Source organism: Oreochromis aureus, linkage group 11 (genome assembly GCF_013358895.1).
Source record: "Oreochromis aureus strain Israel breed Guangdong linkage group 11, ZZ_aureus, whole genome shotgun sequence".
NCBI classification, from domain to species: domain Eukaryota; kingdom Metazoa; phylum Chordata; class Actinopteri; order Cichliformes; family Cichlidae; genus Oreochromis; species Oreochromis aureus.
The window spans coordinates 7,810,778-7,835,807 of record NC_052952.1 but is presented as its reverse complement, the minus strand read 5'-3'; the positions used below and the strand labels follow the sequence as shown (position 1 = coordinate 7,835,807).

Genomic DNA, 25,030 nt, shown 5'->3' with positions numbered 1-25,030 from the left:
CTGTGTTGGACTGGAATCAGACGCCCACATTAAATGATTTTTGTTTTGGATTCCAGTTAGCTTCATCTCTATTGCATGGACATATGTCTGGTGAGAAGAAACCATAACACACCTCAGAACAGATGTGTTTTTGTCATCTCCCTGCTTTTCCAAGCTGCTGATGAACCAAAAGTTTCCACTGTGCAGCTATTTAAAGAACTAGAAATGAGTCTAGAGGGAATAGCATGGTTTTTCACTGTGACCTCCAAGGCACGGTTCAAGGAAAGAGGTCAAAGGGTTCAAAGTAACAGCCAGCCAACTGTATATGATATTAACATCTTGGACTGCAACAAAAGGAACCCATAATATAGATAGTTTTAATTAAATTGTATGTAACAAAATGGCTGTTTCTTGTGCAATCAAGTGAATGCACAAATATAATTTATAATGATTAATTCAGCTGAATAAAATAAAAAAGTTTTCTCAGAGAATCCAATCTTGTGTCAGCTGGACCCTCTGTTGGGTTTGTGGCACCTCTTTGATCCGATCGCTCCATAAAATGCAGCCCTTGCCTTCGTCCAGCAGTCTGGGAGATCTTTCCAGCATTCCTTCCTGTTTGTCGTCATGGTGCCAGCAGGACAGCTGGGCTGTATTTAAGGTCCTCCTCTTCTGAACTCTGACCAGAACGACAAAGACACCTTCTGCTACATCACACAGCCAGAGAGGAGGGAAGAATAAACCCTGAACCAAAGGACTCAAATCGGACCCTGAAGACAACTGAACGTTTTTTAGGCTGCAAATAGTTTTGCTTCTATGCAGGAAGATGGTCAGTGTGGTGGATAGAGTGGTATTTGTTTTCTTCATCACAGCACAGGTAGGAATCACAGTGGTAACTAAATATCCCTGTAAGACTTTAGGTTTTAACATAGAACGTGTTTTATTATTTAATACCAGGTAGTTAAATCATTTTAAATAGTTTTATATATATTTTATATATATTTTTATATTTTTGTTTTACTCTAAATGGTCAAGAATTAGTTATTGCAATCAGTTTAAAAATGGAGATTTACTAACTTGTAAAATACGTTTTTTGTTTTTTTCCTTAGGTTTTTACACTAGTGTGGTGCCAGGTGTGTCCACGGAGATGCCAGTGCCCTAAAGAGCCTCCCATGTGTCCCCCTGGGGTGCCTCTGGTTCTGGATGATTGCATCTGCTGCCTGGTGTGCGCCCGTCAAAAAGGGCAGGTGTGCTCTGACATGAACCCCTGTGACACACGTAAAGGGCTCCAATGTGACTACTCAGCTGACATCCACAAGAGGACTGGTATTTGTACAGGTGAATGGGATGATCTTAGGGCCACTAAGTAGATTTTTCAAAATCATAGCTTAACCCTTCATAGTTTTGCCCTCTCTTGCCTCCTTCCTCCAGCTCCCAAGGTAGCTGTGTGTGTTATAGACGGCTCTGTCTACCAGAACGGTCAGACCTTTTTCCCCAGCTGTAAGTACCAGTGTATATGCCGCGACGGGCAGGTGGCATGTGTGTCACGCTGCAACGTGGATGTTATGCTGCCTGGACCAGACTGCCCCATGCCACGCAGGATCCAGGTGCCCGGAGAGTGCTGCGAGAAGTGGGTGTGTGAGCCCCAGGCTGGGGCCAGTGCACTGGGCGGCTTTGCCATGGCAGGTGAGAAGACTGCAAGTAGGATGAAATGAGATGGGCTGTTTATACTGAGGTGTACATAAGCTGCACATTGTTTTTTGACATTGGAGTCACTCCTCTGTGAGACACAGTGGTAAAAGGTTTCGCATATTTCTTTGACATGTTTAGAGTTAAGGTAGTAAGAACCAGGGGAAGGAGTAAAAGAGGAAATCAGAGTAAGATTTGAGGACGAGGAAGCACAGAACAAAGAGACAGTGTTGTAACATGAGTCTGGAATGTGCAACCTGAGCATGGTCTCTTAAACATGCCAAGACACATGGTGATCACTGGCTTTTCCAGAATATCCTTTGAAACTTTTAGATTTCTGTCTAATTTCTGCCTTTCTGTTTCATTCAGCCTACCGTCAGGATGAAACCGTGAGTTTTGACGGCTGGGACCGTAGCCTGAACTGCATTGAGCAGACTACAGAGTGGGGAGCGTGCTCTCAAACGTGCGGCATGGGGGTGTCCACCAGGGTCACAAATAAGAACAGCCGGTGTGAGATGGTGAAGCAGAGTCGGCTGTGTATGATTAGACCCTGCGATGAGCAGCAGGTCCAGCTGACACAGCTTGCACAAAAGGTACAATCTGAGTAGAGGTTTCTGCATTTTCTTTAGCTTGCTTATATCTGCGTAACTTGACCGCATGAGCTAATTTCACAACGACAAAGCACAAGAATGGAGTTATTTTCCAGAGCGATGTAGCGCACGTTAACTGAGTTGTTGTATCTACCGCTCCCTGCAGAGAGGCAGTAGGTGCCAGAAGATGGTGAGGAGCAGCAAAGCCATTCACCTCTCCTATAAGAACTGCACCAGCATCCAAGCCTACAAACCTCGCTTCTGTGGCTCCTGCACAGACGGACGCTGCTGCACCCCTCACAGAACCAAAACCACGCTGGTGGAGTTCCAGTGTGCTAATGGGAAAACTACACGGAGGCCTGTCATGGTGATCGTGACGTGTGCCTGCCACCGCCACTGCCCTCGAGACAATGCTGCGTGGCCGCCCTCAGAGCTGGGTTACACTGGCATGAGAATGTAGATCAGGGAGCACCCAAAGTTTATTAGTGAGATCACAATTATCACAAGTCAAACACCAGAGTGGGGCTGATGGCTCTGTTCTAAAACCATCTATGTCTTTAGTATGAATGAAGAACTTATTTTAAACAATTCCCATTATACACAGTATATTCTATAGAGCTATAATTTGGGACATATACACATCTGACATCTGCCCATTGTGGTACATGTATTCACATGTTCATTTTTTGATTTCTCCTGGTGAGGAATTGTTTCACATCCTGTGGAAGATAAAAAATCTTTATTAAGTACGATGAAAGCACTTAAACCTTATGACTTATGCGGCCTCTTCACTTCTGGAGATCAGATACAGCATACTGCAATCCTTCCATAATAGATTTGGACAGATGAGTGTAGGCTGTAAAGAGTCTTTTAAACACCCTCTATTAAAGAGGTAGAGTAGTATGATGATATACAAGCACAGGGTTGTGTCACGGCTGTACGAAGCCTTTCTGCAACATAATGTTTATTGCTAATAAATTCAAGAATACCCTGTATCAGAATAAATGTTATTGTACAGCTTGACACTTGGATTAAAATTCATTTTGATAAACAGACAGAAAAGAGGAAAGTGAGAGCAAAGGTTACAACCAGAGGCGATCAGTAACCTTTTCTCCCACTGTGAGACACGTTTTTGAAATAAGTGAACTGTTTAGTTTGGACATGGTTGCAAACAAAAGCTCAACCAGTGAAAGAGAGGTCACTGTGGTGTCTAAGTGCCACTTCTAACATTGTCCTGAAATCTTGCCTCAGTTTCAAATGTACGCTTTTTATTTCTAGTGGACTTGTTTCTGTATTTTTATTTAAAGTAGCTCACATAACAGCTATTTTGATCATGACAAAAGTTTTGTAAATACTTGCTGTGTAGCCTGTTTGATCGAGTGTGTATTGAATACACAGAGTTAATTGGTAATATTAAACACAAATTGTATATATTTCTTCTGCTTGATTCTTTTCGGCTTCTTTTTGTATGTTTCTGAACAAAAATTGCGAAACTCAGCATTTGAAATAAAGGTGTATTTTTTGTATGACAGCTGTGTTTTCTTTATTAACATGCATTTGGAATCATTCTTACTTTTGGGATGAAGGTAGGATAAAATATCATTTTCAACGGGTTTGAGCAAAATGTGAAACATGCAAGTTTTTAATATAAAACTTGCAGCTTGCGAATAAAGCTTGCAGGACACAACGTGCTACTGATGCTGCTGAATGCGTGGTCGATCTTTGTGCTATATCGTGCTGTTCTGCTGTACTTGATGTCTACGGGAATTTGTTACGCGAGTTTTATCTGTCAGATTCTGCATATGCAAACTATTACTTAACTGACAATGGCTGCTCTACATTAAGAAGAAGTTAGAAGAAGAAGAATTTAGAATTTGATAATATAGTTTTGAGAAATCACGGACACTCACAGATTTAAATGACAAAAATGGGCTTTTTCCCAGAAATAAATTGACATATTTTTTGTTTCAGCCACGTGTTTTAGGAAATACCTCTTCCAAAGGATTCCCTTTTGAAACTTTAAGATGTTTGTGTTGGGACCTGGGAATTACCAAACCCTGTGAACTCTGCTGACAGTGGGAGGTGACTCTTTGACCTCTCTCCATGAACCCAACCTGGGCGGTCATAATGGAAAACCCTAATATTCCCTGTGGGACTGCCACAGTTTCCTAAAATACCTCCTCAGTAGAAACTTTAGTTCATAGCTCAAATCAGCGGGGGCTGACAATGTGGTCGGTGCTTCTGATTGCATTATTTTGCTGTCCAGAGGTGTGTGGAGATGTTATGTGTTTTTAACATGTGGCTCTAGGATTTTAAGTTTGTTATGTTGCAGTCAGTTGTATTTACTCTAATTTTTTTATTATTATTATTGATACGAATGTATCAATTGTTGTTTCTGTAATTCTTGTATATATCTTGGTAACATTAAAAATTCATCCCTTTTAGTTTTTTGAGGGATTTGCATAGAAAAAGTTAGTGAATGGATTCCATCTTATGCGAAATAGACCAGAAAACCAATAACATGTAAACAACAATACAGTAACAACTTGAAAAATATGCAGAATACAATTTAAAATCTTAGGTCAATACAGTATCACTGACATAAAGAAACCTTTTATGTATCAACACTGTATCAGTTATTATTATTTCAGCTTGTATAATGTTCTTGTTACTGACACTAACTGGGGCTATTGGGAATCTCAGCAAGACTGACCATGAGACTGCCTTGCAAATAGAAATTTTGAGCTGATAATGCAAAATGATCTTTCATTATGGTTATCTTAGAAATTTCTCTCCAGTTAATTATATGGCAGGGCTGCTAAATATAAAATCTTGAACCTTAATTTCTGAGCAGAGAACAAATTGTTTTTACCTTAAGTCTCCAAGGAGCATTTTAATTGAAAAAACAAAACAAAACAATGTGGTGGTTTAGCTACATTAAGTACTGTTTAGTTGTACTGTATACAGTATTTCATCTGACATCAGTGATTTGTGAACGTATGAGGGGGTATTAGAAAGCGTGAGCATATTGCTCCCCCAAGTGGTGTTACCATGCTCTTGAAAACCTAATGTGAATCATTTTTCATGTCGTGCAATAATAATGTACTCAAAATGATAAAATTACAGCTGTAAAACCATTTATTGTGATTTTCTGACATTTTGTATATAAAGGTCCATCATATTGTTGCACATGGCTAAGTGGCAGATTCCTTAATCGCTACGCAGCTGGAAGCACACTGACCACAGCTTGTTAGTCTTCCAGCTCATAAAGGAAAAGATATCCATCTCTGTCTCTCTGTGAAGAGTAACGATGAAAAAAAACATATGATGCTTTAAGAAATACTCTTGAAAAAAAAAATTTTAGTAGGAAGTTTAAAAAGTAGTAAATTAAAAAGAAAAGGTCCACATCATTTTTTCCATTGTTGCCAAGCATCCAGCACTGAAATGAAATGAAATGACATCAGTCTTTGGTAGACTCAGATTAGCCCTCTGTACATCCAACATGACATCCAATATGAAATTAGAGCCAGGAATATCAAAGCAAACATCAAGTATAAGCGAACTGATTCTGGATCTTGAAAAATTTCTCGCAACTTCCGTTGCAGCCTTTGTACACAGCTGAGTTCCTCAAAAGGACGAAAGAACAGGAAAATTCTCTCGCTGAAGTTGCAGCCAGTAACAGAGTACACTATCATTGCATTGTCTGGATCATAGAAGAACAAGTATCCCTGCTCATAATCCACAAACACCATGACTCTTTCAGGCCTTCTTCTTAAAACAGGCATTTGCAGGCATTGTTGACATCTGCAGTAGTTACTTCCCGACCTTACAATCCAGTTTCCATTCCTGGGGTTTGGTCTGAATTTCTTTTGTCTTTGCATCGACTCCGGGACAACTCCTAAAACCCAGCCGGTCTGCCCTCCAACATTAACCTCATAGTAAAATCTCCCTTCAGACAAGCCCTTATTTTCAGAGATGTAGGAATAGCCACCCATATGCCGTGGATCCTCAGTGAGAGAAGAAAAAGCAGGAGGACCTACTATCTGATTAGGCACTTTTGCTTTTGCTTTACCTTCGCCTTTCTTCTTCCTCTGTGCTTTCACTTTTATCCTCTGATAATTCTGTGCTTGTTCTTGTTTAATTTCTGGCTCTTCTAATTTTTCCTTCCCCATCTGAGCTCTTTTATCTACATATTCTTCCTCCAAAGGGACAGTATCGTGAGCGCTGTGTTCCGTACACAGGGTACAAACACGAGTCTGCTCTGTCCTGCAGAAGAACTCAAAAATTCTGTTGTGTTTCATGCATATTTTGTCCTCCAGGTCATGCACAGGATTAGTCAGTCTGTGTCTTTTTAAGGCAGCAACTCTCTTATGAGGCTCTAAATGTGTCTCGCAGAAAGAAGCCAAACAGACTAAACAGGTTTTAGAGGCTCTGAACTTATTGCCAGAGCAATAATCACATGGCACCTGTCCAGGTGCGAGTGGAGAATTATTCTCAGCTGTTACATGGAGCGTCTTAAAATTCTCCACAACCTCCCTGAATCCGGTGTTGACACGAAGTTTGAGCCCTTTGTTGAACTTCTCGTTGCACAGTGGACACTGACGCTGGTCTTTGTCTTTCCAGTGTTTGGTGAGACAGGCTTTGCAGAAGTTGTGTCCACATGGAATAGAAACAGGCTCAGTGAAGACATCCAGGCAGATGGAGCACTGGAGCTGATCTTCTGTCAGAAAACTGCTGGCTGCAGCCATTCCTGCAGCACGGGTTTGAAATCTATTGAGTATTAATAATAACACCTTCTATTAATTCATAGAATTACTAATATGAGCCATTACACACCAGAAAAATAACAAAACAAGGCTAAAAACACGATCATAAAGTGACTCCGATGCTGCTGTCAACTAAACTTCCACATAAAAGTCTAATCAACAAGTTTTAATCATTTACTTTACTTTGCTACTTTTTTTTACAAACATAATTAAATGGATGTTATTAAAGGACTTGATCCTTACCTTCATGGACACATATGATCTGTTCTGCTGCCTCTTTAAAACAAACTATTATGCCTTTAAAAGTTTGACTTTTCACTGCGCTGCAATGCTCACTTTCATTTCTTTATAAACGATTGAAATGTGCTCCTCCTCCCCTGACTCACACTCCCAGGGCACAAGTCCAAGTTTAACTGGTGAATTATTGTTGGCATCCACATGACGCGAAAAAGTATGTATGTACAAATGTACTATAAAAACAACAAACTATAAGCAGAATTCAAAGTATTAAAATACTCATCCTAGATATATGTAATAAATACTTCATAGTTTTCTACATAAAACAGGGGAGCTGCGCCCCAGCTTGTATGCAAACACTCTGTCCTGTTTCCTGTCTTTGTACACAAACTGTTCTGTTTGCTTTCATTTCCCTGTAAATGATACGAAAAGAGCTCCATGCTCTACTGACTCCCCTTGACTTGTTTATTTATGACCCTCACCTCTTAACAGCCCTGAAAAGCAAATAATGACATTAAATGACTGAGAGCACAAGTTATATAAGAACTATTGTCTTTGATTATCTCTTAGTGCAATCACTAAATTAACGTATTTACAAAAGCCACGAGAAACAACTTTCTTCTTGTAGCAAGCAAGTGGTTATTTGTACAACCTCTGTTCTTAAAGGGTTAACTTACACAGTTTGCGTGTTTTGCTCACAGGAATTAACTATTGTGCAATGTTCCTTCCTTTGCCTGGACATTTGACTGAAGTTCTTGTTTCTAATTATGGTTGCCTGAATTTTAAAACCAGCTAGAAACAGACAGTGCAAAGTTTTACTTGGTCAACAAGTTATATGATAATGTTTTATTTTCTTCTATAAAACCAAAGCTAAGCACTTTACACACTTTCAGTGCTACCAGCATGAATATAATCCATTTTGTTTTGTTGTTGTTGTTGTTTCCATTTCAGTATCAGATTCCATTTGGCACCAGCATGTCACACTGACAGCTGGCTTCTCACATATTTGCATAGCTTTGTGTCAGTCACTTGTCCAGTTGCCATTAACTTAATGTCCCAGCCCCCTTTTCACCATTCAGCATCACGCCACACCCTTATCCATATGCACAAATCTCAATTGCAAGCTAACCAGTAAATATATCTGGTCTTTCTAATGTCCATCCAGCGTTCTGCTACATGTAGACAAGAACTGCTTTCCATTTGGGTGGAGTAGATCCAGCATCCTTGTGGTGTGCACGCTGACTCACTTACATGGCTTACTGGAACACAAATCTAATTTGTTTCAGCTGTGCTTTTCCTGTAATCAAAGTAAAAGAAAAAAATATTTTTGCTGGGAAAAAGTTTTGTAAGTCAGTAGAAATATGAGAGGATGAGGAGGCGGGAAATATGAAAGAACAGGTGAATGGATAGACGGGCTCAGTCATGTAAGCCATGAAGGCACGGAGTGGCGATGAAACTTTGATTGAAACTGTATACCTGTGGTTTCTAATATAATTCAAAATAAAATATATTTACCAAAAAGAGTGTCCTAAACTCTCGGGAGTACTTGTTTTCTTTGCCAAACCATCATGTGCTGGTAAAACTAAAATTAACCACTAAATAACAGATCATTTATTTTGCTTAAACCTAATTTGCTGCTTATTGCTGCTTATTTTTTGTTTCTGTCGGACTAATAAGGTTTAACATCAAGTTACTGTGTATCAACACATAAACAACACTGAAGTGATATTACTGAATGGCCACACAAAATGTTAAAAATTTGACTTTACAGTTATTTTTTCACTGACTTACTATATTAACATAACTGATCTGAAATCACACAAAAAACATAAAATCCTTTGTTGTTTTTTACTGTAAAAAACACAGACATGTTTAGTAAATTATTTTCATAACTTGAAATGCAAATATAAATTTTAAATTTTGAAAACCTATGCACAAATTTTGTAAACAATAATGTTATATACAACTATTTATCTAAAAATGCAGCCAATGCACCTGGCAGTTTGATTTTTTGTATAACCATTTAAAAATACCCTATACTGAGACACAAAGGTGTCACAATAAGATGACCCACAAATTATTTGTGCCAGTAAAAAAAATTGTTTGTCACAAGACAGAGGAGACACCGATAACCCTGCAGGCCTGACAACGGTGTATCACTCCACCTGGAGACAGTGTTTACATTACAATCTGCCTTTGTCACATTCAATCTCCCACATCACAAAACTCGCAGTCGATATCAGCACTCTAACTCTACACTTCATGCTTGTCATTTTTTCCCATTGGTCAAAATCGCTGTCGATTTCGCCACTCTATCTTTGGTTCATGGTCATTTTTTTTTGCTTTTTCGTACATTTTCCACCAGTAGGAAAGAGGTGGCTTTTTTCTTTCTTTACTGTTTTTTACTGTTTTCGCTGTCCTTAGAAAATGCTTTTAAAAACAAAACAAAACAAAACAAAAAAAACAAACACTTTCTGCAAAACAAATGTATTCTTCTGCATAAAACAGTCCGAAAAACTGGTGTATCAACACACAAGCTTAAATAGAGACTCAGCGTGGCTGCAGCTTGTTGCTGTATCAGCTTAAATCAGTCAGGTGTGTCCGTGGACCTCAGAGGGTTAATAAAACTCACCTTCATTCCATTTTCAGAGTGTGACAACCACCTGTGTGAAATCTGAAATGCCCGTGGTGTTGATTCAAAATGTGCTCTGGCACAATCATAGGCATGGGTTGCTACTGTAAACAAGAAATAAATCCGGTCGGCATATGGGCTGAACCATTTGTTAATGGTGGAGGGGAGTTAACACTATGTAATATGTTCAGTTTTATAATTTATATTTAGTGTTAATAAGAGCTAGGCTCAAAGTGTTAATGCTGTCTTATTTTAATAAACAACTCTGTCATATGTAAAACTTGGGCTGTAATAGGGGCGGCAAAAAATCATTTTAGGGTGGCGCATGCCACCCCATGCCACCATTCTAGATTCGCCCCTGCCCCAGATCTGCGAGAAGATCCCCCAAGACACCAACTGTGTATCATTAGGAGCCCTGACATCATCAGGTATGCACACATGCATGTGGGGGCCATACTGGTAATGGACTAGCCTGCTGCATCATTTTCCCCCCTTTGATTTGGTTGATAATTTTCATATCCGCCAAACAATGTGGCATCATTTCATTCCTAACACATTACTCAGTTGATATGAGTACAGATATCCAGCATGATTTTTCTTTCCCATTAAGATCTCGAGTGTTCATTTAATTCATTTGAGAAGCGTATTTTACAAAATCCTGATCGTTTTTTTCTTGGTCTATGAAGAGCGTGTCCTCATTCTGTTTGCGACAAGCACAAAGATGTATGTGCCACCAAGCAATGGTCATTTCCACCATGTTTTTCCCCTGTATACACTGTATATTGGAAAACTGACATGTCAGTCTTAAAGCAGCAAACTTAAAAAGGTTCTCTCATTGTACTCGATTCTCATTCCAGTTAAAACTAATAGATAAAAAGTGTATTGGTGAAGCAATATGATGACTATACATGTTTCTAAAAAGCTGAGGTAGGGCCATGTCTCTCACTGAGTCGCATCAGCTCTATAAGCTTTGTGAAAATTGACAGTGAAAGGTTTTGCTCAACAGTTAAGTGCCTCATTTGTTGTATGTTTCATTTCATAATGCACCAAATATATTAGTTTTTCCTGCTTGGCACCCAGACTGCAGGGCTCTGATTATACATGCAGAATGTGGTTTGGCATTGTCTTACTGAATTAAGCAAGGTCTTCCCCTGGAAAAAGATCTCTGGAAAAAAGCATTTGTCCCTCCAAAACTTGTATATATCATTCGGCATTAACAGTGCAGTTACAGAGCAAGTTATCCATGTGCATTAATGCCCTCCACTTCATCATAGATGCAGCTTTTTAGACTGTGGGCTGCCTTTTAAACTTATGGACTGATAGCAAGCTGGATGGTTGTCTCTTGTGATTTCCTAAAAGATATTTTCACATTTTATTCATCATATCACCAAACAGTTATCTCCCTTGCGTAGCTGTGGCTTTCAGAAGTGTCTCTGAGCCCTTGAAATGGTTTCCTCTATAGAATTACATGTATTAATAGGCCATACACAACAGCCATTCAATAAAATTTAGAAAATGTATCATCTCCAAATTCTTTTCACTTTTTTGTTGAAAAAAATGCTTTATTTATTTATAGGATTATGCATCTTTCCTGGTCTTTAGATTCCTATTTTTCAACTTGTCAGCTGAAACATGTTGCAGCTGACAAGTTTTTTTAAACACAGCATCCATGCTTTTAGGGTAAAATAGGCCTAGTAGGGAGGATTAGCCTAGTAAAACTAGAGATGGATGTTGAAGAAAAGCTGAAGAGAGATGGGGAAAAAGATAAACCAGAGTGAGCTTTACGAATTAGTGTGTGTTTTTCCCCCCTTGGTGCCATTGGTGGCCCTGAAGGAATAAATTATTCAATAAAAAGTCAAATAATAATAATAATAATAATAAACAAAGCTCAAAACAAGATCGGGCCACACGTGCGTCACGTAAGTCTTCATCTGACTGCTTCCCCCTCTTAATTATTGCCAGAAAGCCAGTTCACAGACCCACAACACAGAACATGTGTGTTTGTGTGTAACCACACCTCTGTGCAGCTGCTCTCTGATGCACTGAAAACAAAATGTGCAATCAAGTCGCCGGGCAAGGAGGGATATAAAAAAGATTTATTAACACCTTTAAGTACCATCACCTTTAAAAAGATAGCACTCTCTCTCTCTGTTTCTTTGTTTGTTTTGAAGGTCATTATCACAACAAAGATTGTACATTTCACGTGACAGCTCATTTCCATATAAAAGTAAAAATCGCTTGTAGCTCCTACACCTCATTAAACTAAAAATATTCTTTGTATTTCTGTTGCAGTCTCTTGCTCACAATAAACAAGTTAATCATGTCTTTGGTGCAGCTCAGTAGTAATGATCTGACATAGTTTTGAGGGCAGGCTTGTAGGGAAGCTTGTCTCCCACACTGTACTATATATTTCCATAACTGAACAACTTTTAATGACACATTTTAACTTAATCCCACACACAAACTAATTGTGCACATATGGCACAAAACAGAGGTAAAATACTCTATATTAGCAGTGTTGGGGAGTAACGGAATACATGTACCGCCGTTACGTATTCAGAATACAAAATATGAGTAACTGTATTCCGTTACAGTTACCGTTTAAAAAGGTGGTATTCAGAATACAGTTACTTTGTTGAAATAAATGGATTACACTGCGGTACTTTCCTGTTTCATATTGTCGCGGGTCAGGATTATTTGGGTTTGTTTGACAGCTACGTTCTGTTGTTCCAGGCGGCAGCGTTACGGTTGCATGGTTACAGGGTGACGCGCTCTCTCTGCGCGTGTTTCCTGGGTGAGAGAGCGCTTTGTTGTTGTTGTTGTTGCTAAGCTAAAGGCAGAATGCTACAGGCATAGCGCTAAAGCATGTAGCCTGATGGGCAGTGTAGTCCGTGCTGCAGGGAGAATGGACTGCCATACCCGTTATGTGTCTGTGAGCGAGGGAGGGAGAGAAAGGAAAAGTCCGAACTGTCACGGAGCAAAAACGGGAGCTGGAAGCATGTAAATATAATAATAACCACAGCAGCCAAGAAGAGTGCCTGACGAGCCCATTTGTAAGTAAGCTATTAAGACTCAACGGTACACTGTGTTCGTGTTTTCCTCCGGAAAAAATAAGTTCCGTTGGAGCAGCCTTTCAACGCCTCTCTGTCTCCCGCAAGCAAAGTTGACCCAGACAACAAAGTAAAGCTAGTTTTCGCACCAGCCCGACACGGAACCGGACGTATTAGCCAGAGGTCCCTTTACTACGTTCGTACTACGTACCTTCAGTAACAGTAATAAATCACAGCAATAGGACATTCATGTAGTTGTAAACAGCATGATAATATATTAAGTATTCCAAAGTATTCAGAATACGTTACTCTCATTGAGTAACGTAACGGAATACGTTACAGAATACATTTTGGGGCATGTATTCAGTATTCTGTAGTGGAATACATTTTAAAAGTAACCTTCCCAACACTGTATATTAGCAGTCTGCAGCCAAGTCATACATTCACTAAATCACTAAAGAAGCTCTAGTATTTAGTATTTAAAGGCGTCACCGGTAGGTGTCGTAGCAACATTTCTAATAGTTTAGTGTGACACTGTGGTCTACTTCACCACGTTTCAGCACTTGAGCAGCTGTGAGTAAGATCCACAACCAGACAGCTGCGGAGCTAAAGACGTTTACATTAAACATTTTCTTGTTCTCAGTATTCCAGCTTTTACTGAGATGCAGTCAGGAGCTGGTGATGAGATGAAACTGATTTTGTCTCAGCCTCACTGTCAGTCACTCACTAGACTTGAACACAGGGGTTAAGCCTGTGAAGAAAGGTCCGCCTGACCAGCGATACTCCGAGAAGCTCCGGTCACTATGCTGACATCTCCAGCTGCGCTCTCAAGGTCTAAGCTGACTGACTTTTTTTCAGCTTTCTGGATCGCGCATGATTGACAGGGCGTAAGGACGTCCTTTAGAATAATAGTAGACAAAACAAAGCCTTAGAGGGAGGCCTTCCCTGACAGAGCTTCAGAGAAAAACGTGCTCCCTCTCTTCTTTCGTTCTTCGAAACAACCCGCACAGACGCATTCCTGTACGCGCGTAAAACCTTCTCACTTCACCCACGGAAAAACGGGCTTTCGTAGAAGAATGGGACCCACTAGACACTTGGAAGACTGGAAATTAGTTCTAGTCATATAGCCTATTTGATTCTTCTTCTAATTAATATTATTTAAATATGTCTTTAAAAATCTACCGCCGTGGGAAAAAAAAATGACAATTTTCCGTGACTTCAGTTCCATCTTACCCAAGAGCGCACAAGACAAAAAATATTCTACTCCACAAATTACATTTTATTTTCCTGCCAGTGTAAAAGATTCGTAAAGCCAACTCTAACATGACAGTAGTGTAGGCACACATCATGGTAGTCTTGTCGGTTTGATGTAGCTGGAATGGATGAAAAGTGAATTTTTGCCTAATCTTCGCGGTGTTTGTTTACCTCTGCACTGGTTAGCGTGTTTTACAAGAAGTTGGGAAATGATGTACACATTTTGTACAAGCGGGATCTGGAGATGGGATCGGCTGACGGCGGGGGGAGGAAAACTCCACCCAGCAGATAGGATCTTGGGCAGGCAGAGCGGAGGGGGAGTTTGCGCTGAAAGAGCTCGGGCTGGTCGGACGGGACGCTCGATATAAGTCCTGCAGAAAACTTCAGAGGGGGGCAAAGTCCAGCCCGGGCGAGAAGAAGATAGGGTGGAACTTGCGAGCGCGCTGGGAACTAAACCACATGTGATTTTTTACAGAAATGCTCCAAAGATGGCGGTGGTAGTAGCGACTGGAGTTCCGATTGGCTCTGGAGTGCAAAAAAGTGGATTTGTGGAGGTTTTGGTGCGAGAGCAGTGGCACAAAGTTTTGGTCAACTTGAACGAGGAAGCGCTCACGTTAAGCTGTGAGAGCAACGTTAACGAGAGTGTCGATGACAATGTCAACTCTAACGGCGTTACCAACGGATCTTACCATGACAACAGTAATACCAACTCCAACAATGGCCCCCAAACTGTGCGCACCGCGTTCACGGACCTCCCGGACCGGGTACCCGAGGCGATCGCCAACAAAAAGCGGTGCGTCAAGGTGACCAAGCAGGAAGTCGGGGGACTCGGGATTAGCATCAAAGGAGGGAAGGAGAATAAGATGCCCATCCTCATAAGTAAAATATTCAAGGGGCTCGCAGCGGACCAGACCCAGTCTCTGTATGTGGGGGACGCGATCCTGTCCGTGAACGGTATGAACCTGCGGGACGCGACCCACGACGAGGCTGTGCAGGCGCTGAAACGAGCCGGGAAAGAGGTGACTCTGGAAGGTAAGGCATACTGGAGAGGAGGCATGTGAGAGGATAAAAGAAATAGAGGAACACCTGAAAGAGAGGTAAAGGTCGGGGAACCTCCCATTGATTGAGTAGATTACGGGTTGTTTTTTGGAAGCCTCTGTGAATGTTCGTGCAAGTACAGATTTTATTTAGTGAAGGAGTGAAAAGCGTACCCCGACGGTAAGAGCTGAGTGTAACATATCCCACATCAGTTTGTGTGTCAGTTTCTCAAATGTTGCGTAATATTTTTGGGATGCCCATAAACTCACATAAAGACGTGAGGAGATCAGTGCTTCTTCACTGAATGACACCTGTAATGTCGGAAGAACCTCTGGCTCCACATGGTTGCCTTTTTAGACTTGGGTTTTGGGTCGATCAGGTCCAATAGACACGTTTTTTATTTTCTACTTTCCAGTTAATTACAGTCACTTGTCACTCACTTATTACAGCAATAGAATGTGGAGGAAAAAAGAAAAGAAAAGGGAAAAACACAGCTTCCACTTTGACCTCTGCTGTAGGATGTAATTTATTTTATATTAAAGAAGAGAGGTGCTGGTTGTTATACCCGGGAAAGTAAATATTATTCCAGCAGCTGATATTAATTCACCCTGTTTATATCAAATTAGACTGCAGTCACCTTAGTCTTGAACAACACTGGCATTTGGTGCTGTTTTATTACATAATTTGGAAACAGGTTACAGACTGATTGCCTTTTGCAGAAAAGAATAATTGAGATTAAGGAAATAGGTATTATGCAACTAGATGTGCCATGGGACAATCATGCAACATCAAACTCATATCTTTTCCCTTCCTCTGGCCTTTTTTGCTTCCTCAAATGTGCAGCCTGTTCATTTTTTTTTACAGTTGCTTTCAGCTAAAAGATCAAGATTAGGCTGTGGGTAGCCACACTGAGAAAGGTGAAGACACACACACACGTGCACACACACACACACACATTCCTTTAGACAGGAAACTGTTGCACATAAGTGCCTACTTCTCAGTTCTTTAATTCCTGTCCCTAAGAGGACTCTTGGACCCAAGACAATAAGAACAAAGTGTCACTCTCTCTCTCTCTCTCTCTCTCTCTCTCTCCCATGCACACGTGCACACGACTCTCTCTCATCTCAGATACACAAACACGGTGATCACCCTCCTCATGGGGACATGCTGGTCCCAGCTGAAAACTGTATCACGATCTGAAAGAAGGGCAGAGGAGATTGAAGCAGACGAAGGTGAAGAGAGAGAAAAATGAGGGGTATAAGAACATTTAATGGGAGACTGAGTGGATGAGAGACTGAAACAGAAGGACAGTTAACAAGAGATTTAAAGAGGCTGAAATAAAGATTACTGTGAGGGTTAGTATTTTCACAGTAACTGCTATTTAAGTGAGATAATTTGCACGTGAGAAATTGGGTAACACACGAAGGTGTTGCACAACAAAATGCCATCAATTAGTCAAATGTAAAGTAAAATCGAATGAATAGTGATATGTCAAACCTAAATATCAGCACCATTTTATTTTATTCTTGAGTGGGAGCCACCTTGAAAAGATTTGAGAGAGGCAGACTGTATCGTATAAGAAAAGGGATCAAGAGGAAACATCTGATGTATCTTTTAGGAGATCGTACCTGTCCCGTGGGAGTAGAGTGTGTTAGTGCATTTTGTCTGTAAATGTGCAAAAGATTTGTACGTGGATGTTTGTAATCTGTGTATCCTTTACTAAAGCACCGACAAGGCATCTTGGAAACTCATTAAGAAGGACAGATTTGGCTGAAAATAGGCAGCAGCTACTTCCCTCCGCTTCAAACAGCTGTGAGAGGGCAGCGGTTTGACCCACTGAGAACAATGGTTCAAGCCCTGATGTCAGAGAGCCTCCTGCTTTTGTTAAAGAGTCCTCAGAGACTTTCGGTAGGCTCTGTTCTTTGCTCAGTATGCAGCCTGACAAACCAAATGGGAATCTCTATGAGGAGATCAGTAAAGGCTCTGCACCACAACATCCTAGCAACCGCAATCAGTAATGTTATGATGGTCCGTTGAAGGACCGATCAACAAATGGCGCCTTTAGAGACGATCATCGAAGTTTGTGCCACAGAATTTTAGATTTGGAGTGTCTGCCTTGTGCTGTGCAGTGCAACTGGATGTTTGCGCTCAAGGTTGTTTGCAGACGAGGTCCGCTTAGAACACTGCTTAATCTGTCACCGTTATCGGTCATTTGACAAGGCCAAGGCCTATTATTTCTTGTTTGTGATCATGAGTACAACCAGTAGTCTCTCTTTGACAGCGCTCATTGGACTGACCAATACTCAGAACAGTGGTAAAGTCCAAGAAACTGAGTGAAGATCTAAGAATGAGAATTGTAGATTTACACAAATTAAGAACGTTTCTTGGAGACATTTAAAAACTTCAAGCAGTTTTATCTAAATACAAGTTTCAGATCTATCACCACTTTGCCAAGGTCTGGAAGAAGACCCAAACTGTCAACCTCAGATGAGACCCAGGAACCACCAAGCCTGCCATGAACTGTGAGCTGCTGGAACATCAGTTGCACTGTCCACAAGTGAAACAAATTTTACACAAATTTTACACTTTAAACTTGGAGTGTCTGCCTTGTGCTGTGCAGTGCAGCCGAATGTTTGCACTCAAGATTGTTTGCAAATGAGGTCCGCTTAGAACACTGTTTAATCGGTCACCTTTAAATAACCGCTTGCGGCAGGTCGCCATGATAAAGGCCAGAGTTTTGGTTTGTAGTGCGCTGTGTTCACAGAAGACATTTTGACATGTCACAGCAAGAAAAGCAAAGCATAAGAAAAATGATGCTAAATGTAATTATAGCTGCATGAGCATGAGACATACCAGGGCCCTGAAACGAAGGCGGCTACATGGAATTTACCATTCATTATTTTTATTGTTTACACCTTTACTTGTGCTACTGCAACACGTCAAAATGTCTTCTGCAAAAGAGCTAACGGACAGGTGTGCAGAGGTGAGAAAGAAGGCAGGTTTAGTGTTCACAAGCTTCTTTTTTTTGTTCACTTTAACGACACTGAGTGGAATACCGTGAATGCCTTTGAGGAAACACTGTTTACCCGTTTGAATGATTCATGTTGTACAGATAAAGACCGCAAACAGACACAGAGTCCTTCGACAGATTTGAACCAGTGGGGTGCTGGATGACAAGTGTTTGTTTTTTTTCGGTCTTGCGTTATTTATTTGTCTACCGTTGTAAATGTGCTTTCTAAATAAACCTCCCTTCACTTGACTCTTCCCCAACACACTTTTGCTTTTAGACGTGATCGGATGTCACATTTTATCAGACAGTTTGCTTGAAGTGCACTGAGCCCTTACATGACACTGAGGGATTCTCCTGTGCCCTCCGTCAGCAAACATAGGTCTTAATCTGCCTCCTCTCGTATTATCAGGGCTCTATAGAAAACCTCTGAAATACCCTGCTTGGCAACATCAGGGATGTGAACCCTTTTACCTCTCAGCGTTAACTACAATAAGAATTTTATGGTCCCTGTACTGTGTTTTTTGTTTTCTTTCTTTAATGTTTTTATGCAGGGATGATTGACACTTCAGTCCAATCATGTGGGTGTTAAAGTTGATTTATGCCTCAGCTTAAGATGCTTAAGATGAAAAGAGATGAGAAGAATTCTTTTGGAGAAAAACACATCAATTCACTCGTCTCTGTAAATATAACAGAATAGTTTAACCCTATAATAGATGGTAGGGGGAAAAAAAGATTATTTATTTTAAGACATATACGTATTAACTTAAGTATTCGTGTGATCAGTCATCAAGTGAAATTAAGGGTAAATATATTACTCCTGGTGTCAGATTACAGCTAAGATGTAAATTGGGGTAATTATGTAACTAGGTTGGTGGTACGATACCTGGTTCCTCTGATCTATATATCAAAGTGCCCTATGGCAGGATACTTAACCCCAAATTGCCCCACAACGCATCCACTGGTGTTATTGTGTGCATGTGTGTGATAAAGAGCTGTGTGAATGTCTGTGGGAAGGGCTTAGTGTGGCTTGTAGTGTAAAAGTGTCTTAAGGGATCAGCAAGACTATAAAAGTGCCATTATAAATAACAGTCTAAACTGATTTTTCGCTGACCTCAGAGCAATTGGATCTTCTATTAACTTGACTATTTTAGAAGCTGCCAACACTCTCCTTGTTTAACATGTTTAAAAATGACTTAATAACAGTTAAACAATTCTCAGAAGCTTCCATCCACTCATCATGGGCATGAATGTATACTTACATATACTTAAATCTTTTAATTAGTGGTGCTGAAGGTCGTCTAACTTGACAAGGCTTATTAATTTATTGTTTGTGAGTTGACTACAACCAGTAGTCTCTCTTTGACAGCTCTCATTGGACTGACCAATACTTAGAACAGTGCAAAAGTCCAAGAAACTGAGTGAAGATCTAAGAATGAGAATTGTAGATTTACACAAATTTAGAAGGTTTCTTGGAGACATTTAAACATTTCAAGCAGTTGTATCTAAATACAAGTTTCAGATCTATCACCACTTTTCCAAGGTCTGGAAAAAGACCCAAACTGTCAGCCTCAGAGAGAGGAGAAAACCCAGGAACCAACCAGCCTGCCATGAACTGTGAGCTGCTGGGACACCAGTTGCACTGTCCACAAGTGAAACAAATTTTACACTAATTTTACCCTATCACTATCACAATTCATATCCTCATGGAAAAATCAAAATCAGTATGTTTATGATCAGAGGAAACTAATATTGAGCTCTTTGGCCACAATGACAAGAGCTACGTTTGGATTTGTAAAGGTGAAGCTTTCAAATCTAAGAATACTGTACAAGCTGTCATGCATGGTGTTGGTAGCATCATGCACTGTTTTTGCTGCTGTTACCGTACATTCGATATAGTGAAATAATGAATAATTTGAGGTGAAATTCTTCAGCTTCACCTTAAATTAGCAGCTAGATGGTTGAAACTTGGACACAACTGTGTGTTCCAATAGACCAAAGATCCCAAACACACATCAAAACTGTTTTTTGGAAAGCATAAAGCAGGCCAACATTAAGCTTCTGGAATGGCCTTCCCACAGCACCGACCCCAACCCTGTTGAACATTTCAGAACTGGCTTTAAAGCTTGGTCCATGCAAGGAAATTTCAATTTCATAAATTCAATATTGTGCACCAATTCCTGATTTTAAAGTCATTAAAGATATTTTATATAATCATCCACCCTGGAAAACTAGTTCAAAGTAATCATTAAAAGGCAAAAATTACATGTTCGTGATGAGTGTGTGTAAACTTCTGACCACAACTTTAATTACTAGAGGTGATAATTGTTCTGTTCACCCCTTAATTTTTATGCTCTGATTTGTGTGGGGTTTTTTTGTTGTTGTTGTTGTTTTTGTTTTTTAGGCAAGGTCTTGACTGAATAAATATAAACTCCTTTATTCTGATGCATTTCCTGTTCACCCTTTAACTTAACAGCTTGTACCAGAATAGGATGCGGTGTTGATATTAATCAACACCTGACTAAACGCAGGTTTAAATAATGACATTAATGTTGATTCTGTTCTGTTAAGGTACAGAGCACCAATTAATGTGATCAGTTACACTGTGTTTAAAATCAAAAAGGCTCCTGTCAAAACTGTTATCATAAAATGGGGCTAATGACCATATCATGACATATTAAGGTATTTATTGATTTAATGTTTAAACAGAACCTCCATATTATCATAAAGCTTGCCTAACATATCAGTAGTGTCCCTGCAGCTACAGTGATTCCTCATTCCCTCTTTGTAGCATCATCCAGGGTCTGGCTTCACTTTATCCACCAGGCTGAGCATTTCAAGTAACTTTTACATCTTCTCTAACAAGTCTTATTACCAACTCTATTAGTAACAAAATGGGCTCGGTAGCAGTGCAGTGGGCAAAAACTCAGTCATTTATATGAAACTGGTCATCAGCATCGAGATTAATGTTTTTTTAAATTCACTCTTGCCTGTCACCTTGTTTGGAGAAGCATAAATTGTAGTCTGACAAGCACAAAAGCTTATTTATATCCTGCACTTGAGCAAATAATGCGTAGTATTTATTCAGAGTGCTTTGTTTGTATCCAAAAATGCAGTTCCTGAATAAAACGGATCAGTGAATTTTTGTCAGATCAAAACAAGTCCTATGCAAATAAGTGCAGATCTTAATTTAGAAACTGGCTGCCCCGGTGTTTGATTCACACATTTCACTTCTGTTTTTCCCCTGAATCATGTGCTGACTTATTTTGCAACCAGTGGCACACTGGTTGCAAAATAAGTCAGACTGCATAGAAGTCCGCAGTGCATATGCTCAAATCCAGCATTCATGAATATTTTGTTAGTAATCTGTTTGTACTCTGTGAACAAAGTATCTCTTTGTGAGTAAAACAAACAGTAAAGCAGGGTATGCTTGAGGCTATGGCTACTTTGTGATTAATATGCCACTACCATAGAGGTACGCAGTGTCCTCTGGTACTCCCCTTGATCTGTTCCTTCCTTTTGTTCATCTTTTAAATACAGTCTGTGGAGAAAACTTCATTTTTTTGGCTGATTGTTTGAAAAGGAGAACCTCAAAAGGGATTTTATACACATGGTACTTGCACGCTGTGTTAAATGAATGCAGCACAAGCAAAAAGTGTTTGTTTTCTTAAGTTGAGGACCAACTGTTCACCCTACAAAAACATTATTATCTAAAGAAATGCAGATATTGGGTTACATAAGGGCACCATAAAGACACTCCTATTTAACAAGTTTAATTGGTAGTTGTGTTTAATTAATAGTATATTCACTGACGGAACTATTGCACACAGCTGAGTGCATGCAAACAAATATTGGCAACCTTTCCAGTGGAAGCAGAGCATGTTAAGAATAAAAAGTCAGAAAACAATAGAACACCTGCCACACTTCAGCCACGGGAAATGAGGCGGTGTCCTGTAAGCTCTCCTGTTGAGCCTTTAACAAGCCAAACCTGTCATCACCTGACATCTGGAAGAGTGTGTGTGTGTGCGTGCTGCTGTCAGCAGTGTCATGCAGCGTGCGTGTATCTGAATGAGCATCTGCCTGCTTGTGTGCATTCGTGCGTGCCATCAATTTAAATCATCAGCGTTGTTGTCTAGATGAGTGAGAGTCGATATATGGCTGAGTGTGTGTGGAAAGAGAGAGCGCGAGTCGGCGTGTCTACCAGCTGACTGTTTATGTCATTAGAGAAAATATCATCTCCTTCAATACAGCTTGTGGAGGCTGACTCAGAGCGGATGACTGTGATGATAATAACAGCAACTGTGGCGTTGTACTCGTGGTTGTGCGGCGGTGAAGATAATAGATTGAATCATTCATTCCTCTCCTGTGTGAGTGTTTTATAGAGACAAAACAAAAGCAGCGACCCGGCGCTGACGCTCATCTGTTTTTCCGGCTGGCTTTGTTTGGAAAAAACACAAAAACTTCTTTTTTTTTCTCCAGGTGTAATCATTGTGTTTATGTGCATTATGTTTATTTTAGCCTAGTTTCCTTGTGATTGTCAGGACAAAACATAATTTTTTTTTATTATTATTATAGTGGAGAAGAAGCACATCAATTTAGTCCTTACATTAGGATTTTTAAAGGAGTGACCAAAAATGACACATGTTAGAGTCTCTTAGTCATGCAGCACCGCAGACTTCTGTTGAACGTATGAGGCAGTAGGCTTTTGTCAAACCCACCATCTGTTCAGTCTGTGGTTTTGGTTTTTAGTAGGTCTAATTGTTTGTGTTGCCATTTGTGGAAACAGGGGAAAATGTAGAATACAGCTCTAATTTAAAGACTCCTGGTAATGAAAATATTTGTCATACGTTTCACTTTAGTGAGTAATGGAAAGTTAATTTACTGGCAAACAATATTTGTCGATTTTTAGATAGAGGCTCTCTTTAAAGTTGTTGTATTGCTTATGTGAATATTAAAACAGTTTAAGGGGAAATCCTGCACTTTGACCACTGCTATGTGGTGACGGGGGGCAACTCAAACATTTGGCTCCTGAGCTTCATGCAGCGCTCTGGTGGTTCAAAAAAATTGTATGAACAGTAATATGATACAAATTAACGGTTGTTTATTGTATTATTTTAATTTTTATCAAATATTGCTTCAAGTTATTCTTAACTGGTAGTAATGAAACTACCTGAAATAGTTTGGACATGCGTAGAAGAGAGAGAGAGAGTATATATCGCACAATGGAGGAAAAGAGGAAGACAACAGAGAAGATTCATGGATGCAGTGAAGGACATGCAAAGGGTTGAAGTGACAGAGCAGGATATGGTGAGGGATAGGATGATATTGAGGCAGATGATCCGGTGTCCCCTATGATGATGATGAAAAAGAAGAAGAAGAAGAATCATCATCTTTAGGTTTAGGGTTGTAAAAATGTGTATCCTATACATGCGTCTAGCCTGTGTGACTATTTTTGAGTCCCCCTACCTATGGATTCCAAATCCCCCCAAAAATAAATGCTGCAGAGAAAAACCTTCAGTTTAACAGCCTGTGAACAAACTTGTTTGAACTTTGCTTTCACTCCCAACACTGTCGGTGTATTGGTGTGCACTGGCTGGAGTTTGTTCAAAATTAAATAGAATTTTTAAGCTACTGGAATCTTATTGGGATTGTATTTTATTCATTGTCAATCTAAACTCCTTTAAATTTGACTAAATTACACCAAAACAGATGGGACTCATACTTGCCTGCATTGCTTTATATCTACTGTGTTTTAAAGGGAGACATGTTAACATTTTTTATAGATTTATTTGGTTAAAGTGTCTCAAAAATTGCTCTTCTGATAGTAAAGGTTGTCGACTCCTGCCTTAGATGAACAAGTATCTGTAAATCAGTAAAGAGTTGTTGAGTAGTCACCTTTGCCCTGTGATGAAAATTTTTTATCCTGCCTCTGATGGACCCCCCCCCCCACCCAATCCAGTTTAAATGTATTTATGTTTTTACTAGTGTCTTCAAAATCATTGTCTACCACTGTGAAAACGGGAACTGAGGAAATGTGTGTTGGAGAAATCGTGTGTCGCTGTTGTAAGACATAGTCTACATATAAGTCGTTTGCACTGTTTCCACTTCAGAGCTGGAAAGTGAGGCCTTAATCACACTGAGTCGTCGTCATCGTCTTCTTCTTCTTCCAAACGTCATGGCACAAAATGTGTCATCTGGAAGAACATCTTTCAGCCTCAGCTGATTCACTGTCTCTGTGTGTGGAGGTGATTCCTGAGCCAAGACCAAACTGAAAGCACAGTTCTTGGTCATGCTGAATGGTTAGTTAACATTACCACACAAGCCGTCAGGGTTTCACAAGATATTATGTGCTTCATTGTTTGCGCTGTTGAAGGGAGGTAGTTGTGGATTAATTATCTTTTATAGGCTTTTGTCAATGGAGTCCTTTCAGTACTCTCTACAGAACTCCCAGTAATACGTTTAAACCTCTTAAAAAGCCAAAGTCTTTTGTCTAAACACAGCAGTAATGTGGTATTTGAAAAGGGAAAGCATGCATGAAATCACAGCAGGTATACCAGTAACCTGGCACTATTTTGAAGCTGTTATTTTTATTAGTTTTGATGCTTCAAGCACTCTGGAAGTTAAACTGTGACTATATTGCTCTTGTTTACTACAGCTTCCATCATCTCAATGTTATACACACGGTCAGCCTAGAATTGCTAACCAGTTTTCCTTTATACAATAACAAGCTGAATACTCACTGCAGAACTACATGGAGAGCTGCATGCATGAATTTAAGCTGAAAGAGTTTG

The 25,030-nt window shown here is 40.0% G+C and overlaps 3 protein-coding genes across 4 annotated transcripts in view; 2 read left to right on the top strand and 1 right to left on the bottom strand.

Moving 5' to 3' along the window:
* The first annotated feature begins 735 nt into the window (after positions 1 to 735).
* LOC116329628 (CCN family member 3) lies at positions 736 to 2,902 on the top strand. Its single transcript, XM_031751683.2, has 5 exons — positions 736 to 853; positions 1,086 to 1,314; positions 1,408 to 1,662; positions 2,035 to 2,258; positions 2,422 to 2,902. Exons 1-5 carry the CDS (start codon positions 803 to 805, stop codon positions 2,713 to 2,715), a joined length of 1,053 nt encoding a protein of 350 aa, XP_031607543.1. The 5' UTR covers positions 736 to 802; the 3' UTR covers positions 2,716 to 2,902.
* A 2,468-nt stretch (positions 2,903 to 5,370) lies between these two features.
* Positions 5,371 to 7,449, bottom strand: LOC116329436 (E3 ubiquitin/ISG15 ligase TRIM25-like). 2 transcript variants are annotated; one of them, XM_031751464.2, is made up of 2 exons: positions 7,265 to 7,449; positions 5,371 to 7,005 (listed from the first exon to the last, which is right to left on the bottom strand). In XM_031751464.2, exon 2 carries the CDS (start codon positions 7,001 to 7,003, stop codon positions 5,732 to 5,734), a length of 1,272 nt encoding a protein of 423 aa, XP_031607324.2. In that variant the 5' UTR covers positions 7,004 to 7,005; positions 7,265 to 7,449; the 3' UTR covers positions 5,371 to 5,731. The 2 variants fall into 2 exon arrangements, with proteins under 2 accessions (XP_031607324.2, XP_031607315.2); XM_031751455.2 differs by having other exon boundaries at positions 5,371 to 7,025; positions 7,265 to 7,447.
* A 6,539-nt stretch (positions 7,450 to 13,988) lies between these two features.
* sntb1 (syntrophin, basic 1) overlaps positions 13,989 to 25,030 on the top strand; it is a 38,110-nt gene continuing 27,068 nt past the window's right edge. Inside the window, exon 1 of the mRNA XM_031751905.2 lies at positions 13,989 to 15,226. Coding sequence (XP_031607765.1) covers positions 14,683 to 15,226 — 544 coding nt within the window. The 5' untranslated portion in view covers positions 13,989 to 14,682. The remainder of the gene's footprint in view (positions 15,227 to 25,030) is intronic.